General features: G+C 42.3%; 1 protein-coding gene across 5 annotated transcripts in view; it reads left to right on the top strand.

Annotated features, from left to right (window-relative positions):
• Window positions 1–16,896, top strand: part of NFE2L2 (NFE2 like bZIP transcription factor 2) — a 44,307-nt gene extending 27,411 nt beyond the window's left edge. For 2 of the 5 annotated variants that reach the window (XM_053268190.1, XM_053268182.1), the window contains 4 exons: window positions 10,821–11,090; window positions 11,352–11,447; window positions 11,675–11,875; window positions 14,775–16,896. In XM_053268190.1, coding sequence (XP_053124165.1) covers window positions 10,821–11,090; window positions 11,352–11,447; window positions 11,675–11,875; window positions 14,775–15,971 — 1,764 coding nt within the window. In that variant the 3' untranslated portion in view covers window positions 15,972–16,896. Of the gene's footprint in view, window positions 1–6,010; window positions 7,007–9,281; window positions 9,745–10,820; window positions 11,091–11,351; window positions 11,448–11,674; window positions 11,876–14,774 lie in introns of those variants that run through there. The other 3 variants (XM_053268173.1, XM_053268157.1, XM_053268164.1) reach the window with 3 other exon arrangements.
• The last annotated feature ends 207 nt before the right edge of the window (window positions 16,897–17,103 follow it).

The raw sequence follows: 17,103 nt of genomic DNA, 5'->3' as shown, positions 1-17,103 counted from the left end.
GGTCAGCATGTCCAGACAGTGCTCAGAGATTGTCTCTGGGGAAGGCGGGCTTCTGATCACTGTTAGGTAGATTCGGCTGAGCATGATTAGCCTAAGGTCACCCAGAGAGCTTCATGGCTGAGCGGTGGTTTGAACCTGGGTTTCCTCCATCTAGTTCACCACCCTAACCATTAAAAGTCCTGTACAGATTTACTACAGGCACTGGTTGGAGCAGTACAGATTATTTAGCACAGGCCAGGGGCTGTTTCTGAGTTGCAGAGAATGTGTTCGCTGAAAACCCCTCTTGGGCAAAAGATTAACTTTCACAGACGTTGAAAGCCTTTAGGCTCTCTCCTTGGGCATTCACCTTTCTTGGATCTATTTCCTCTGACATAATGTGGGAACTCGCTGGACTAAAAAGAGAACAAAAGACTTCTTGTGGGCCAAGTCACATGATAGGCCATTACACCATTTCTTTATTAGCAGTAAATTGCTCTGGGGATGTGGCAAGGACTGTTCTGAAAAGCAGACATGTGCAATGTGTTATGTACTATGTATTAATCTTGAATGGAATTATCACCACATTCAGCTTCTCTTTCACATTCATATGGACTTGCAATAATATAAATGTTTATTTATTTATTTATTTATTCATTCATTCATTCAGTTTTTATACTGCCCTTCCCAAATGACCCAGGGCTGTTTATGGAATCTTTAAAAGAAATTCTAACAAATGTATTTGTAGAAAATAATCTACTCGGAATCTGACACATTAAACACCATTTGTAAAGAGGGGACACCCCATTATTCAAAATTAATTCAATGGTCATGCCTGTAACCTATAGTATTATGCTTTGTGATGTTAAAATATTAGGTGTTTAAAAGGGAGTTTCCCCTTTCCCCCTCATAACTCTGAACAGGTTGTATAATATCTTCCATGCAAACAATTTAAATGTTTCTGCCATAATATGTATCCCTTTATGCTCCTTGTCTGTTTCCCCCCCCCACACACACACACTTGGTTTTTATTCCTGTTGCTGCGGTTCAAAACTGAAAGATTAGGAAGACCTGAAGCGTTCTAGCATGTTGAAGACAACAGAGAAGCACTTAATGAGCTCATCTTATTTGTAGAGGTAGTAGGAAAGCCCACTGTAGTAGCAGCACCCTGAAAATGAATAATTCCGAAATTAAATCTAAAATCCAGATCCTGCAGTTTTATCCAGAACATATTGCAAATGCGCAGAGATGAAGAAGCCGTTTCCAAGCTGCCATAAGAGAAGAGGGTGAGCAGCTGGTAAACTACTGGCCCTTAATGAAACCCTGCCATATTGTAGTATCTTCAGTTACTGCCAGACTTAATTAGTTCATTTTACCTTGCCAATCTGGAGGGACCAAACACTTATCGTGGGCAACCATAGTAATTGTTTCAGCTTCTTCATTGTTGTCCATTATAGTCAAATTTGGCATCTTAGTTCAAGGGATATTAAATAGGCTTTAATTAGAAATATACATGCTCCTGTGAATGTAGAGAGTCACATGTAAGAACATAAGAATTGCCTTGTTGGATCAGACCAATGCTTCATCTGGTTCAGCATTCTGTTTCCAGCCACAGCCCTTTAGATGCCTTTGAGAAGCTTATAAGCAGGGCAGGGAGGCAACTACTTTCCCCTGCTCTTTGTCCTTAGTACCTGTTATGCAACATATCAAATGCAGGAGCAAAGAGGCACTTTTCTATTGAACAGGGGGAGAGCAACTGTGCTTATGCAACCTCAGCACAGCACCCCTCCAGTGACTGTTGCTGGTGTCTACCTTATGTTTTTTTTAAAGATTGTGTGTCCTTTTGGGACAGGAAACCATTTTATCTATTTATTTTTCTATGTAAACCACTTCGAGCGCTTTTGTAGAAAAATATTTCAACAATATAAATATTTGTAGTAGTAGTAGCATGGTGAGATTTCCAAAAGCAAAACAGTTCTGGTCTTGGAGCACACAGGATTTACGAGTCATTACTGGAAACCTAACAGACATAATGCCACAGACCTTGCTTCTTAGCAACCTGAGGCACAGCTAACAGAGAGCTAGTGATTAATTGCCTAGGGGCAGCTAGAATATTTCTAGCCAAATATTGGAAACCTAACAATTTGTCCACCTTGGAAGAATGGCAAGGGGACATTTGGTGGGTAGGGATGTGTGAATCGATTTGTACCTGAATCTAGCTGATTCGGGTGATTTGGAGACAGAACAAATCATCCCTGTGGCCCATTGGCTAGATTTGGGTCCAAATAGAATTGCGCCAGATTTGAGTCAAATCGATTCAAGATAAACTACTCAGTTTATGTTCTAGGAATTTTTTCAAGTGTTTAGACTATTTAGTGTCTAATAACCTTTCCTCATAATGAATCGATTCATTACACACCAAATAGTCTAAACTGCTCAAAAATTCCTAAAATATAAACTGAGTATCCAGTGGCTTGCGGGTTGGGGGTAGTTGGCACATGGGATGCCACTAATTCCCTACCCCCACCCACAAAGCAATGGGGTCAAAGTGAACAAAAGAAATGAAGGTGTGTAATGAAGACACCAAAGAATCTAAACACTTCAAACATCCCTAAAAAAATAAATAAACTGAGCACCCCTGTGTGTGTGGGGGGGTGTATAGTTGACACATGGCAGTTGACAGTTGGCACTGTCCAATGACAGTCAAAATGAACAGAAGAAATGAAGGTGTATAATGAATCCTCATAGGGATTCATTATGAGGAAAAGTTATTCGACACCAAAGAATCTAAACACTTCAATATTCCTATAAAATAAAATGAGTTCCCCACTGCCTTGCAGGTGGCGGGGGCGGGGTTGTAGTTGGCACATGGCAGTTGACAGTTGGCACTGTCCAAAGACATTCAAAATGAACAGAAGAAATGAAAGTGTGTAATGAATCCTCATAGGGCTTCATTGAGGAAAAGTTAATATACACCAAAGAATCCAAACACTTGAAAAATAGTGAAAGCACATTTTGCTCTATAAGTTCTCTTCTACAAGGGCTAGAGCTTAGTTTTTTTTCTTTTTTCTTTTTAAAGAAAGCTGGGGATCCATGTTAGGGTTAAGATAGGTCGACTTCGAATCCCCCTTATTTCCTATTGCGGAAATATACAAAATCAGTAAAAACTAAAAAGAAGACCAATAAAAATCAACCAAGTGCCCCACTGCCTTGAAATTTGGGTGGAGGGGAGCTTCCCACCACCCATATTTGGTGCCTCTAGGACCTTTATAAGTGGTATGAATCGATCCAAATCAAATCAAAATTGAATCTGGGGTGATTCGGGGGGACAGATTTGGAAACAAAATAAATCGGGTGATTCCATTCAGGCACAAATCAATTCATGCACATCCCTATTGGTGGGTATTATGATTAGGTAAAAATAACTGTCTTAATTAAATTTAGTGATGGGTCTTTTAATGCTCTGATTGGCTTTACAAATAAATAGCAATAATCTAAAAGATTATAGAATGAGAGAGAGATGTAGGAGAACTTAGAAGCAGAAGTTTGATTCTCTACATTAGATGTGTGTGTACGAGCTGTTGAAGGAGATGGAATGATCTGAATTCTTCAGTAGTGAATGATGGGAGAAAATCAGTTTACTTATGCCAGCTGCTGTCTCTCAAGTGAAGTCTTGGATTACTGTGAATTGGCTAGCGGCATGAATGGTGGTCTACTTTGCGCAATATGTGATGTCAGTGGGAATATTGTACAGCTGAATCCTCTGGCTCTTGGATGTGTTTCTTTCTTCTTCTTTTTTAACTTTTCCTCCACTTGTTTGCCTCTTTGTTATTGTTCCATTGCTGTTTATTTTTGCAAAGATAATATTTTGAATATAATGAATTTATTTACTTTAAATGTTTTTAGATATTGTCTTCCTTTCTTGAAAGCAATGGACAGCAAATATTACACCAGGATCCCTAGGCTGCTGTCAAAAGGAAAAGGGCATTTAGTGAGGCTGTGCCTAACCTCCCCAGCCCCTTGATCCTGAATGATGTCAGGTGTTGATAAAGGTCAATGCTTGGATCACATTTAATCCTCTGGACCCTGCACACAAGATAAGATGATGTGCTCAGCCTTTCCCCCCTCCTGACATGCTGGGGTGTTTTTCTCTAGTTGGGGAGGAGGCAGTGGCAGCTGGTGGAGGCCAGGGCAGGTGGAGCGGAAGGCAGAGTATACCTTTAATTGCCAGTAAATGCTCCTGCTGCCTGGCATCCTGCACAAAGGAGCTGCTTGCCGAACCCCTACAGTGGCTGATGTGCTGGTGCAGCAGCCATGCTGACCCCTCAAATGGCCGCTGCCAGCTGAGCAGCAGGGGTGGGGCGAGTGGCTCATCCATGTGGGAAGCCAGGTGGTATGAGTGTTTACCAGGACTCTAAGGTATATTCTACCTTCTGCTCTATTTCCTCACCCAAGCCTCATCCAGCTGCCATAGTTGTGTGTGTGTGTGCAAACCTCTCTGCACAATTTAATTAATTAATTAAAATTAATTAATTAAATTTATACTCCGCCTTTCATTAAGAAAATCCCAAGGTGGCTCACAATAAAATTTAAAAACAAGATTATTTAAAAGACACATTAAAATATTGAACTAAAAAATATAAAAACAAATCTGATTTTAAATTTTTTAAAAATTAAAACACAAGCATAAAAACAGTACAAAATATAAGAAGCAGCAGCGGAGACAATCATATAAAAGCCTGGGTAAAAAGCCACAATTTGACATGCTTTCTAAAAACTGTGATGGAGACTGAGGAGCAGATACCCAGCGGGAGAGCATTCCAGAATCTGGGGGCAGCAACAGAGAAGGCCCTGTCCTGCGTGCACAACAGCTGAGCCTCCCTCACTGTTGGCACCCGGAGCAGAGCCCCCTCAGATGACCTCGTCAAATGGGTAGCAACTCTTGGTAGCAGGCAGTCCCTCAGGTATCCCAGGCCCAAACCACTAAGGTCTTTAAAGGTCAAAACCAGCACCTTGAATTGGACCCGGAAACAAACTGGTAGCCAGTGCAACTCTTTCAGAATGGGTGTGATGTGCTCCCACCGGGCAGCTCCAGATAAAACCCTAGCTGCCGCGTTTTGCACTAGTTGTAGTTTCCGAATATTCTTCAAGGGTAGCCCCACGTAGAGTGTGTTACAGTAATCCAGCCATGACGTGAATAAAGGCATGGGTAACTGTGGCCAGATCTGCCTTCTCAAGAAAGGGACGCAGCTGGCGCACTAGCTGAAGCCGTTCAAAGGCACCCGAGTCCAAAAGCAGAGCCGGGTCCAGTAATACCTCCAAGCTGCATACTTGCCCTAAATTGCCCTACTTGTCCAGTAGTACCCCCAAGCTGTGTACTTGTAGGGCCTGTAAATGCCCTATGATTACTAGTTCTTTCTCTAAGTGTGCTTTAAAGAAATTAGTCTTTTAGTCTGTACAGAAGAGAGGTTTGGATGAATTTCCCTCTCCCTGCGATTAGGGAAAGATACCCCTTAGTGCCTGCTAGTGGAGCAACATGTCCTTATCACATGTGCAAGGGCCAACAGACTAAGTGTTGTCCAAACTGGACCACAAGAACCTTCCAAGGACTGCTCATCCAAACTAAGCATAAGCTACACTTCTTGCATCTTACAGGGTCTGTGTTGCATTCTAAAGGTGGACTCTTTATTTTATCATTAGAAAACTAATAGGGTCATGGTAACTGTTTAAATCAAGGGATAATACAAAGAAGACATATGACTTCAAGAATGCCTACTGTAAAATGCAGATAGAATTAGTTAAGCATAGTGAGGATGTGGCCCCTGCACACTTTGTAGGGGTAATGAAGCTGAATGCTGAGAGGGATTTAAAAGGCTTCCCCATAAACTCCCACCAGTGGGAATTTTATTTGACATAGGTGATTTTCCCCAGAGTTGATATTATTTAAATCACTTCCCAGAAGGACTCATGTTTAATGATTTAAATCACAATTTAAATTACTAGTCAGGAAGATTCTATTTAATCGTTTTCTATAAAAATACATTCTTGTTGTCTATTATAACCCTAATACATATTTAGCGATGTAGGTTTCATTTTTAGAAGGTAGGTACACTCTATAATAGGTACAGGCAAACCACGTTACTCGTAGATTCTATATCCATGGTTTCGTGTATTCGCGGATGTCTAATTGACACCCAGTTTCATTATCCGCAGATACAAAAGGGTTAAAAACCCATGTATCAGCGGTTCCTAGAGGGCAGGAAATGATTGTGAAGGTCACTTCTGGCTCTCATTTTGCCAGGTGGAGCCATTTTGTGGCTTATTTCTTAAAAAACAAAACATTTTCCCCACAATTTGGGTGGCATTTTGCAGATGGGGCATTCCTGAGCACATGGGAGAACAGTTCAGTAAACAGTTTTAATTATTTTTGTGGGTTTTTTTTTTGCTGGTGTGGGGTTTGGTTTTTTTGTGGGGGTTTTTGCGTGTTTTCCCATCCTTTGAGTCCATTCTGGAACCAAACCCCACCTTTCCCCATAGGCATAATCCCTCATTACTCATGGTAATAGGCGGGGAACAGAGCCCCCCATGAGTAACAATGTTTGCCTGTACACACTTCTCATAAATGCTGTTTCATTCAGGCAACAAGGCCCTGCATTTTGTTGTTGCACTGTTTTACATGCATGCCTTTATTACCCTCAGGTACAGGAACTTCATTAAAATATTCTCAAATGGGGTTTCTTTTACAGCCTGCTGCCATGATAAGTGTTTCCCTTCTATAATGGAGGATACACTCGGAAAGAGTTTCTCAGGACTGCATGAATATGTTCTGTTAACTTTTGGTTTCACTTTCTATTCCCATCCCCATCCCATGCATTTATATCCAGACTCGTCCTTGCTCAGATCTACTCCATCCCTGCAAATCCTCTATTCATTCATTGACCTTCTTTGTCTTTGCACTGGGGATGGGAAGCAAGGGCTTGACTCTGTGTGTGTGCTGCATGTACACCACCTGCAGAACAGGACCGATCAGGTCTGTTATCTCTCATCCCCATATACTGCTATTAACATATTCATAGAATATAATTATAATTAATATATTCATTATGATATCTTTTATTAGGTTCTTTGCTATTTTTAAAAAACTCAAATTAAATTTTTTAAAAATCCATTTTAAATCAAAAACCGATTTTTAAAAAAATCATCTATTTTGATCAACCCTGATTTTTCTAGGTATTCACCAGGAGAAAATGAACCTTCACAGACAACCCTCCTGATGGAATGATGGTGTTCTTAATCAAGAACAAGTTGGAGGATAAGAGGTTTTGATGCCTAATAACTTTTTACCTGAAGAACAGGTTCTCATCAACTTGTTCTGTGAACTGCCAAAAGTAGAATATCAAAGCATTATGGGACTTCCTCCTTGAAGGAACAAAATCACAGACAGCAGAACCCAAGTATCTAACTTTTTATGAACTCATTTTTTTGTAGCCAGAACTGTGCATGAGGTCCCAAATTCAGACACCAGCAGCATCCCACTTTCTTTCCTTTGATGAACTTCACAGAATCGTTTTGTCCCTTTGGTGAACTGCTATTTTCAGTCAAAAAGGAAGTGTAAAAATTGCCAGATTAATAGCTCCCAGCATGTTATCTTTGATGAAGTGTTAAGTCAGATTTGAACCCCAAACACTTATACTGTGTTAAAAGAAAAGAGTAGAATCCAGTCAAAATTAAGCACTGCCAAGTCCCATATATTTCAATGGGAGAGATCTATTCATGTTCTTAGATGTTTTGGCTGGATTGTGCACTAAATTAGTAGTTTTTATACAAGTCCAAGTAATTTCCTGGAGTGCAAGAAAAATATTAAGGCAATGCCTAATGTATGCCAGCTGCTTTGTAGTGTCAATGGATCATGGGTAATTTAATCCTATGGGGAAAGTAGTGCCTATATAGCAGTTCACAAACTACTTCTACTGATTATTGCTTTTTTTATTTCATAGTGTTCAGAATTACCAAATGTCTCCTTAGGAATACTGTGAGTGCCTAGGTTTTGGTAATACTACAGGATTCAGAATCCACTGAACATATGAAAAATGTTCATATTTTTTACAAATTAACTATGAAATAATTTATTTTTTTAAAAAAAACTATCTTCAGTCAAGAGGCAGTTTGTGAGCACTTAACAGAGATAAGGCTGATTTTTAGAATATCTAGTTTCAAAAACAGCTTGCTCTTTGTAAAGAAATTTTAAATGAACAGGTATTAACTTAAAATGTTAGAAAAATGTGACACCTGTTAATATACTTACATTTTACTAAAAGTATTTGAGAGCATTCCTCATCCATAATGAATTACATAGTCATATTTTAAAAACTGTATATTAGTGCTAATTACTGGATGTCACTGAGACTAATGTTTAATAAATATTAACACAGGCAACTTGATCCTGTTCTTCTTCGCTGGTAAGGAAATCTCGTTATATGTAATGGTAGCTACTTCTGAAGTTAGACCACCTTAGGTGGTGCAGCGGGGAAACGCTTGACTAATAAGCAGGAGGTTGCTGATCCGAATCCCCACTGGTATGTTTCCCAGACTATGGGAAACACCTATATCAGGTAGCAACAATATAGGAAGATGCTGAAAGGCATCATCTCATACTGCACGGAAGATGGCAATGGTAAACCCCTCCTGTATTCTACCAAAGACAACCACAGGGCTCTGTGGGTGCCAGGAGTTGAAATTAACTTGACAGCACACTTTACTTGACTTCTGAAGTTAGCTATGTGAGTCTGTTGCACCAAAACTAACATAGTATTGTGGCACCTTAAAGACTAACCTATATTGTTGCATAGACTTCGATGAACCATCCTATATAATAAAATGCTAGGTGTCTGCGTCCGTGTCTCTGATGGGTGTTCTGGGCATGCGCGGAGCGCGTGCGCAGAACACGCCGAGGGAGACACGAGCACAGACACCGGCCGCCATGTTGGCCGGGAGAAGGAGAAGTGGCGGCCGAGGAGAAGCGGCCGAAGCTGGGTGGGAGGAGGAGGCGGCGGGGGAAGCCGGCCGAGGCGGTGGCGGAGCCACGGCCGAGGCCAGAGGACTCGGAATGGCCGCAGCGGTGGCGGAGCCGCAGCCTCAGCCAGAGCAGCCAAATGACCCGGAAGGAGGCGGCGAGGGAAGCCGGCTGAGGCGGAGCCGCGGCCTCGGCCAGAGAACCCGGAATGGCCGAGGCGGCGGTGGCGGACCCGCAGCCTCGGCCAGAGCAGCCAAATGACCCGGAAGGAGGCAGCGAGGGAAGCTGGCTGAGGCGGTGGTGGAGCCGCAGCCTCGGCCAGAGAACCCGGAACGGCCGAGGCGGTGGCGGAGCCGCGGCCTCAGCCAGAGCAGCCAAATGACCCGGAAGGAGGCGGCGAGGGAACCCGGGTTAGGCGTCGGCGGAGCCGCGACCTCAGCCAGAGAATGCGTTGCGGCCGAGGCGGCGGTGGAGCCGCGGCCTCAGCCAGAGCAGGCGATTCACCCGGCCAGGAGGGCCTCGGCGGCCTGCCCAGCCCGGAAAGGGGAGGCCGGCGGTGGTGGGAGCTCTGGCTCTGGGGAGGGGAGGGGCCTTGCGCGCGGGCGGCAAGCGCGAGTTGTCTCCTTCACTTCACCCTCCAGCGCAGCCTTCACTCAGCGAGAGAGAGGCAGAAAGAGAGAATCTCCCTCCTCGCCCCTTCCCCGCCTAGACAGGTAGCGGGTGGAGGCGGCGACGGTGACGAATGCCACCGCAAGGTGGGGTAACCATCGCAACACAGGGAGTGCTGGAAAAGGGGAACTTGGAAGGGGGATCCCTTTGCCAGTTCTGGGCAGCGGGCGGGTTTGTCTGTTTGCCAGCGCGTGGAGAAGCAGGGCCCGTAAATGGCCTATAATGTATTGTTGTTTCGTCATAATCTCGCAACTGCCCTTCGAGGTGGGTTAGGTTGGAAGAGCCACCGGCCCTGCGAATCAGCTTCCTGGCCAAGCAGGGATTTCAGCAAGTCCGTCAGGTCCCGGTCCTTCTTCCCCACACCGCCTCTCCTTTGGGAGGGCCTCCGTGTGTCTCTGCTGCTGCCTCTCTCTCTCTCTCTGTCTCGCACACGCCCCCTTAGACCGACTCCCCCCGCCCCCTCCTAGCACCCGTTATTTCCTTAAGAGGGAGTGGGACAGGGTGGAGGGGGAGGGGCAAGAGGGAGTGGGGCAGGGGGAGGGGGAAGGGCAAGAGGGAGTGGGGCAGGGGGAAGGAGGAGGGGCAAGAGGGAGTGGGGCAGCGGGGAGGGGGAAAGGCAAGAGGGAGTGGGGCAGGGGGGAGGGGGAAGGGCAAGATGTGGGACGCAATAGCGGTCTACTAGCGCCCGTTAATTTAACGGGCTTAAAGTTACTAGTAGTCCATAAAAGCTTATACATTTGTTAAGTTTCAATGTGCCACAATACTTTTTGTTGTGTTTTAGTTCAATAGAACTTTGAGATTAAGGCTCTAATCCTAAAATCATTTACCATGGACTATGGCCCACTTAACTCAATGGAATTTATTTCTGAGTAAAAATGCAAAGGATTGTGCTGAAGTGTTCATGCTGGCAGCTTTGACAAGGTTTCCTTTACCCTTAGCTACCCAATGTCACATATTAAAATATTTTTATTAAGTCTAGAGATCCAGAGTGCAATTTTGACTTTAATATCGGGTCCTAAAATGTTTCAGAATCTCACTGTTCACAGATCTTGTACTTTTCCATTTAAATTGGCTCAGACTAGATAGCAGTTTTTTAAAAAAAGGATTTTATATGAAAAGTTTGAACATCCATAATTATATTTCTTCTGTTTTACACACACAGGACAGAAACCTGATTGACATTCTCTGGAGGCAAGATATAGATCTTGGAGCAAGGCGTGAAGTTTTTGATTTTAGCCAAAGACAAAAAGAGTATGAGTTCGAGAAGCAAAAGAAACTTGAAAGAGAGAGACAAGAACAGCTCCAGAAAGACCAAGAAAAAGCTTTTCTAGCTCAGCTACAGCTAGATGAGGAAACAGGTGAATTTGTTCCTATTCAGCCTGTTCAAGCCATTGATTCAGGAAGCACTGACTTATCCAGTAGCTATTCACAGGTAACGAAAACTCCCACTTTTCTTCATGCTGATTTACATGTTTTGTATCTTTGTACCCATTACCTGAGCCAAAGAAGCACCCTTTAAAGTGGCGATTCTCTCATGTAGCACAGGAGGAGAGCAACTGTCCCCCAACACAGCATCCCTCCAGTGGTTGATGTTGGAATCTTGTGTTTCTTTTAAGATTGTGAAATAAAAAAATATTTATTTTTGCTAACATAAATGCTAAAAAAATTGCTTCCCTCCCTCTTTCAAATGCAGAACGTACATGTTTCCAAACAAGATGCAGATGACTTCTCCTTTGATGACTGTATGCAGCTTTTGGCAGAAACATTCTTGTTTGTAGATGACAATGAGGTAAACATTAGCCAAATAGTAATTGAGTGGTTTTAATTTAGTGCCTCTGAACTGTATGAAAAATTGCTCTTTTCTATGATTTATTATTACAGTTTTTAAAAGTCTGTGCTCTGAGCAACTTACAACATTTGAATGCACTGCATATTATTTCAAGTACTTCTTTCTATGACTGCGATGTATCTAAGAGAAACCCATACTTTATGAAAGTTTGTTTTGTAATATTCTAGGCTTCCTCGACTGAATTTCAGCAAGTGGCATCTTCCGAGATAGATAGCAACCAAGCCTTTGTTGATTCTAATCAGATACAGCGACTTGATCCATCTATCTTGCAGCCTGCCATCATTCCAGAGTCAATAGCTGCTGATGGTGAGAGCACACAAGACATAGAACAAGTGTGGGAAGAACTACTGTCTATTCCAGAGCTACAGGTAAGAATTGCAGTCAGCACTTGAAGTACTGTATTCGAGTATTTTCGATAAGGATGTGCAAATTGATTCGGGTACAAATCGATTTGTACCTGAATCTAGCTGATTCGGGTGATTTGGAGACAAATCGATTCAAAATTCGGATCCCTCCTATTAATTCCCCCAGATTCCCAGCTTTCTTTTTTTTAAAAAAGCTAAGCTCTAGCCCTTGTAGAAGTGGAGTTATGAAGCAAAATGTGTGGTCACAATTTTTCAAGTGTTTGGATTCTTTGGTGTATAATAACTTTCCCATCAATGAATCCCTATGAGGATTTATTACATACCATCATTTCTTCTATTCATTTTGACTGTCTTTTCGACAGTGCCAACTACACCCCACTCCTGCCCACAAGGCAGTGGGGTACTATTCAGTTTATGTTCTAGGATTCCCCCCCCCCCAAGTGTTTAGGTTCTTTGGTGTCTAATAACCTTTCTTCATAATGAATCCCTATGAGGATTCATTACACACCAAAGAGTTTAAACACCTCAAAAATTCCTAAAATATAAACTGAGTACCCAGTGGCTTGTGGGCTCTAGAGTAGTTGGAACATGGGATGCCACTAATTCCCCACCCCCACCTGCAAAGCAGTGGGGTCAAAATGAACAGAAGAAATGAAGGTATGTAATGAAGACACCAAAGAAGCTAAACACTTCAAAAATACCTTAAAAATAAACTGAGTACCCCAGTGTGGGTGTTGGGGTGTGTGTGTAGTTGACACATGGCAGTTGACAATTGGCACTATCCAATGATATTCAAAATAAACAGAGGAAACAAAGGCATATAATGAACTCTCATAGGGATTCATTATGAGGAAAAGTTATTAGACACCAAAGAATCTAAACATTTCAATAGTCCTAAAAATTAAAATGAGTACCCCACTGCCTTGCAGGTGTATGTGTGGGGTGGTGGTGGTGGTGATATTTGGCACATGGCAGTTGACAGTTGGCACTGTCCAAAGACAATCAAAATGAACAGAAGAAATGAAGGTATGCAATGAATCTTCACAGGGATTCATTATGAGGAAAAGTTATTATACATCAAAGAATCCAAACAACTGAGAAATAATCAGTGCACATTTTGCTCCGTAACTCCACTTCTACAAGGGCTAGAGCTTAGCTTTTATTTTAAAAAAAGAAAGCTGGGGATGTTTTAGGGTTAGGTAGGATATGTCAACTTCACATCCCTATTGTTTCCTATGGCACAAATGTTCAAAATCAGTAAAAACTAAAAAAAAATAATTAAAAACCCACCAAGTGTCCAACTGCCTTGAAATTTGGATGGTAGGTGGCACCCCTGGGGACCTACCCACCACCCAAATTTGGTGCCCCCTAGGACCTTGTTAAGTGGTCCAAATCTGAATCGAATCAAAGCAAATACAAATCAAATCTGGGGTGATTTGGAGGGGGTAGATTTGGATACAAAACAAATCAGGGGTGATTTGTTTTGGGCACAAATTGAATTTAAAAAACCGATTTGTGCACATCCCTAATTTGGGGCAAACATTTACTGAACAGAAAACCAAAGTTTGACATTTTTGGCTGTAGGCAGATTGGATTTGTAGGGAAAATCTATGCACTAAGTATACGTAAAGCATTTCTTAAATGCTGAACAGAAACTAAGGATTGAGGAGAACTCCTGCTAACTGGGCAGATACATCTTCAAAATGGCACTCTCATATTTAGCAGGGGTATGAAACTGTTCCTTGCAAAGCATCTCTCCAGTGGGGTTTGCCATGTTTCATTGTTAGATTGTGAGCCCCTTCGAAAAGAAACTGCTTTATTCTTTTCTCCCCTTCTACTATGTAAACCATTTTGAACATTGTTTTAAAAAGCCGTATATAAAAACAGTCTTTGGTAGCTTCATGTAAAATATAATCAATGGGGTGAACAGCCTTTCAGTTTCATCCAGGTTGTAAAATATGGAGTATAACTACTCCAGAGTTACAGTGGTTTGTAATACAAAGTTACTAAGCTTTTTAAGTGCATAGTGAGGCTGGCTGCCATAATCTGTTCAATAAAGTGCAGAGAATTGAAAAAGCTGCACGCTGCAAGTTATATTTTCCAGGGCCTCAGATGTCTCTCCTCCTGCTCCTCATCTTAAGATGTTTTCAGAGGCTAAAGGGGGGCTAGTCTGCAAGCTTTTTTCTGTTTCTCCTGCTTTCTGCTTAGTCAGACCAGGTTCTTTAGCTCCAACAAGCCATAGGGAACAGTAAAGGGAGAACAGCTAAGCCTGTGACAGCATACATAAAGTAAAGTAAAGTGTGCTGTCAAGTCGATTTCAGCTCCTGGTGCCCAAAGAGCCATGTGGTTTTCTTTTGGTAGAACACAGGAGTGGTTTACCATCACTGTTCCCTCTAAGGCATGCGCACGTGCACGTGCTCACAAGTTTTTAGATGTCTGCTCAGTTCATTTTAGATCCCGCTCAGGTTGAATCAGGAGGAAGGCCCCATTCTGAATGCACATGCGCACACACTGCCTTGATACAGCCGCCCACAATAAAACTCATTCCGCACAGAGATGAAAAAAATGAGAGGGACCACTGTTTACCATTGCCTCCTCCCACGCAGTATGAGATGATGCCTTTCAGCATCTTCCTATATCACTTCTGCCCGATATATAGGTGTTTCCCATAGTCTGGGAAACATACCAGCAAGGATTTGGACAGGCAACCTTCTGCTTGTTAGCCAAGCATTTCCCTGCTCCACCATGATGGGGGACAGCATACATAAGGCCAGGCAAACACCAACACCAGGGCATTTGGGGGTGCATGAACTGGACACAATGGGGTTTGCTGAGTTGTATAGTGTAAACCCTTCACTGTAAACATTACCATTTGTAACTTCTTCATGACATTTCTTTATAGTGTCTCAACATTCAAAATGACGACCTGGCTGAAGTAACCATAAACACGTGCTCAGAAAACTCACCACTACAGGCTGACATTAACTTTACCTTCTATGATTCGTTACCTGCTATGGAGAAAGAAGTTGCTAACTGCAGTCCAGAATTCTTGAACCCTCTGGGGGCTTCCTATTCCAGCATTCTGTTGCCAGAAGATCATAATCAAAATAGCTCATCGTCCACTGATTTCTGTGAGGATTTCTGCTCCTCCTTTATTGATGTAAAGACAAACAGCAACATGTCTCCACCACCCCCAAGTTTGATGGATCCGGCTCTTGCTGGCTTTTTAAATGAACCAATCGATCTCTCAGATTTTGCTCAGTGCAAAGCTTTTAGCCATGACCTTGCAGGAAATGCCCTGGAATGTAATGACTCTGACTCTGGTATTTCACTGAACACAAGTCCAAGTACAGCCTCTCCAGCACATTCTATTGAGTCATCTTCTGTCTACAGAGATGCAGGCTTTGGTCACAGTGATTCTGAAATGGAAGAAATGGATAGTGCCCCTGATAGTGTGCAACAAAGCAATGCTAAAATGCATTTGTTTCAGTTACATGCTCTGGCCTCTCCTTCTCTTGGACAAAGTACCCAAGAGACCGATTCACAACTTACAGGTACTCCCAAAAAAGAGTTGCCTGCAAGCCCTGTTCATGTCAAAGCTCCATTTATGAAAGACAAATCCTACAGCCAGCTTGATGCTCATTTCAGCAGAGATGAGCTTAGAGCAAAAGCTCTGCATATCCCTTTCCCTGTCGAAGAAATCATCAACCTCCCTGTGGATGACTTCAATGAAATGATGTCTAAGGAGCAGTTCAATGAGGCCCAGCTCTCTCTTATTCGTGACATACGCAGACGGGGCAAGAACAAAGTGGCTGCTCAGAACTGCCGGAAAAGGAAACTGGAAAATATAGTGGAGTTGGAGCATGACTTGGGTTACCTTAAGGACGAGAGAGAGAAGCTCCTTAAAGAGAAAGGTGAAAATAACAAAAGCCTGCATCTGCTGAAAAAGCAGCTGAGCACCCTCTACCTTGAGGTCTTCAACATGCTCCGGGATGAAAACGGCAAACCTTATTCACCTAATGATTACTCACTGCAGCAAACCAGAGATGGCAGCATCTTCCTCATTCCCAAGAGCAAGAAGCCAGAGACTAAATTTTGAAGCTCAGGGAAGCTGGTGTTCTCAGAGCTCATATTTTTCATTAGTAGGTCTTTCTGTAATGCAAGATGCATAATTTGTCCTATTTTCAAGTAAATTTACAGAGCCCTCCCTCTTTCTCAAGTATATATGAAGGTACTTAAAATCATTAGTGTGAAAGAAGTGTAATACTAGTTTCTCTTTTTATATAGCAACTTGACAACTTTCTGTTCTAGTGTATATATTCCAAGATCTCTTATTTATATACAGTTCTTATAGTTTGTTATACTCAAGTGTACCAAGCGTGATTTAAGACTGGTAATCCTACTTACTTTCAAGACCAATCTTATGTCTTCATAGATTTTATAAATGGAAAGTTTGCAGTTTCTTAAATTTTTACTTGCTTTGCTTTATTATAAAAGCTTGACTGTAGTGTAAACACACAAAGTAACATTAGGCACAATCCAGCCAAAATTAAGCACTTTGAAGGCCCGTTATTTTTAACAAAAGAACTAAAACACAGAGTAGCATCCAGTGATGCTTATGGAAGGACCTTTTGGTGCTCCTCAATGTTGTGCTGCTGCTAGCAGAAGAGGAACCACCACCCCAATGCCTATTGCTCAAGGAATTCCCTATTCATACATAATGGGCTTGTACAAAAGGTTTCACAATTGTAATACTGCAATAGCATAAGGACTAGGTTGGCACATAAGTGATTTTCTTTGAAATGGCATAAGCTTTTGTCCTTAGAATAGTGCAGCACCATTTAGCAAGGCTAGTCTGATTGCTACACATGCTCTCTCCCACTGAAACCAATGGAGCTTCGAGGTGCTTAACTTTGCTGGGATTGCATCCTTAATTTTTAATGTCTTGCATACAAGTGTATGCATTAAGTGATACTAATCTTTAGATTTTGTACTTTTAAAATAAAATGCATATATTCTGTCTAGATAGTGTCATTAAAATGGTCTATTATGTTGGTTACAGTAGGGTTGTACAAGCAGTAGAAAAACAAAATACAAAGCAGAATGTGTTAAATTGGGCTTAGCAGGGGTGGGGGTTAGGTAGCTCAGGAGCTACTGATCGCTTTCTGGGTGTTTGGACTAGCTTCCCTCTTTTGTTTCAGACAATACAGGTTTGCAGGGGATTCTGTTCC

Source organism: Hemicordylus capensis, chromosome 1 (assembly GCF_027244095.1).
Source record: "Hemicordylus capensis ecotype Gifberg chromosome 1, rHemCap1.1.pri, whole genome shotgun sequence".
Lineage (NCBI taxonomy): Eukaryota > Metazoa > Chordata > Lepidosauria > Squamata > Cordylidae > Hemicordylus > Hemicordylus capensis.
The sequence above is the reverse complement of the archived record's forward strand: the minus strand, read 5'-3'. Positions and strand labels throughout refer to the sequence as shown.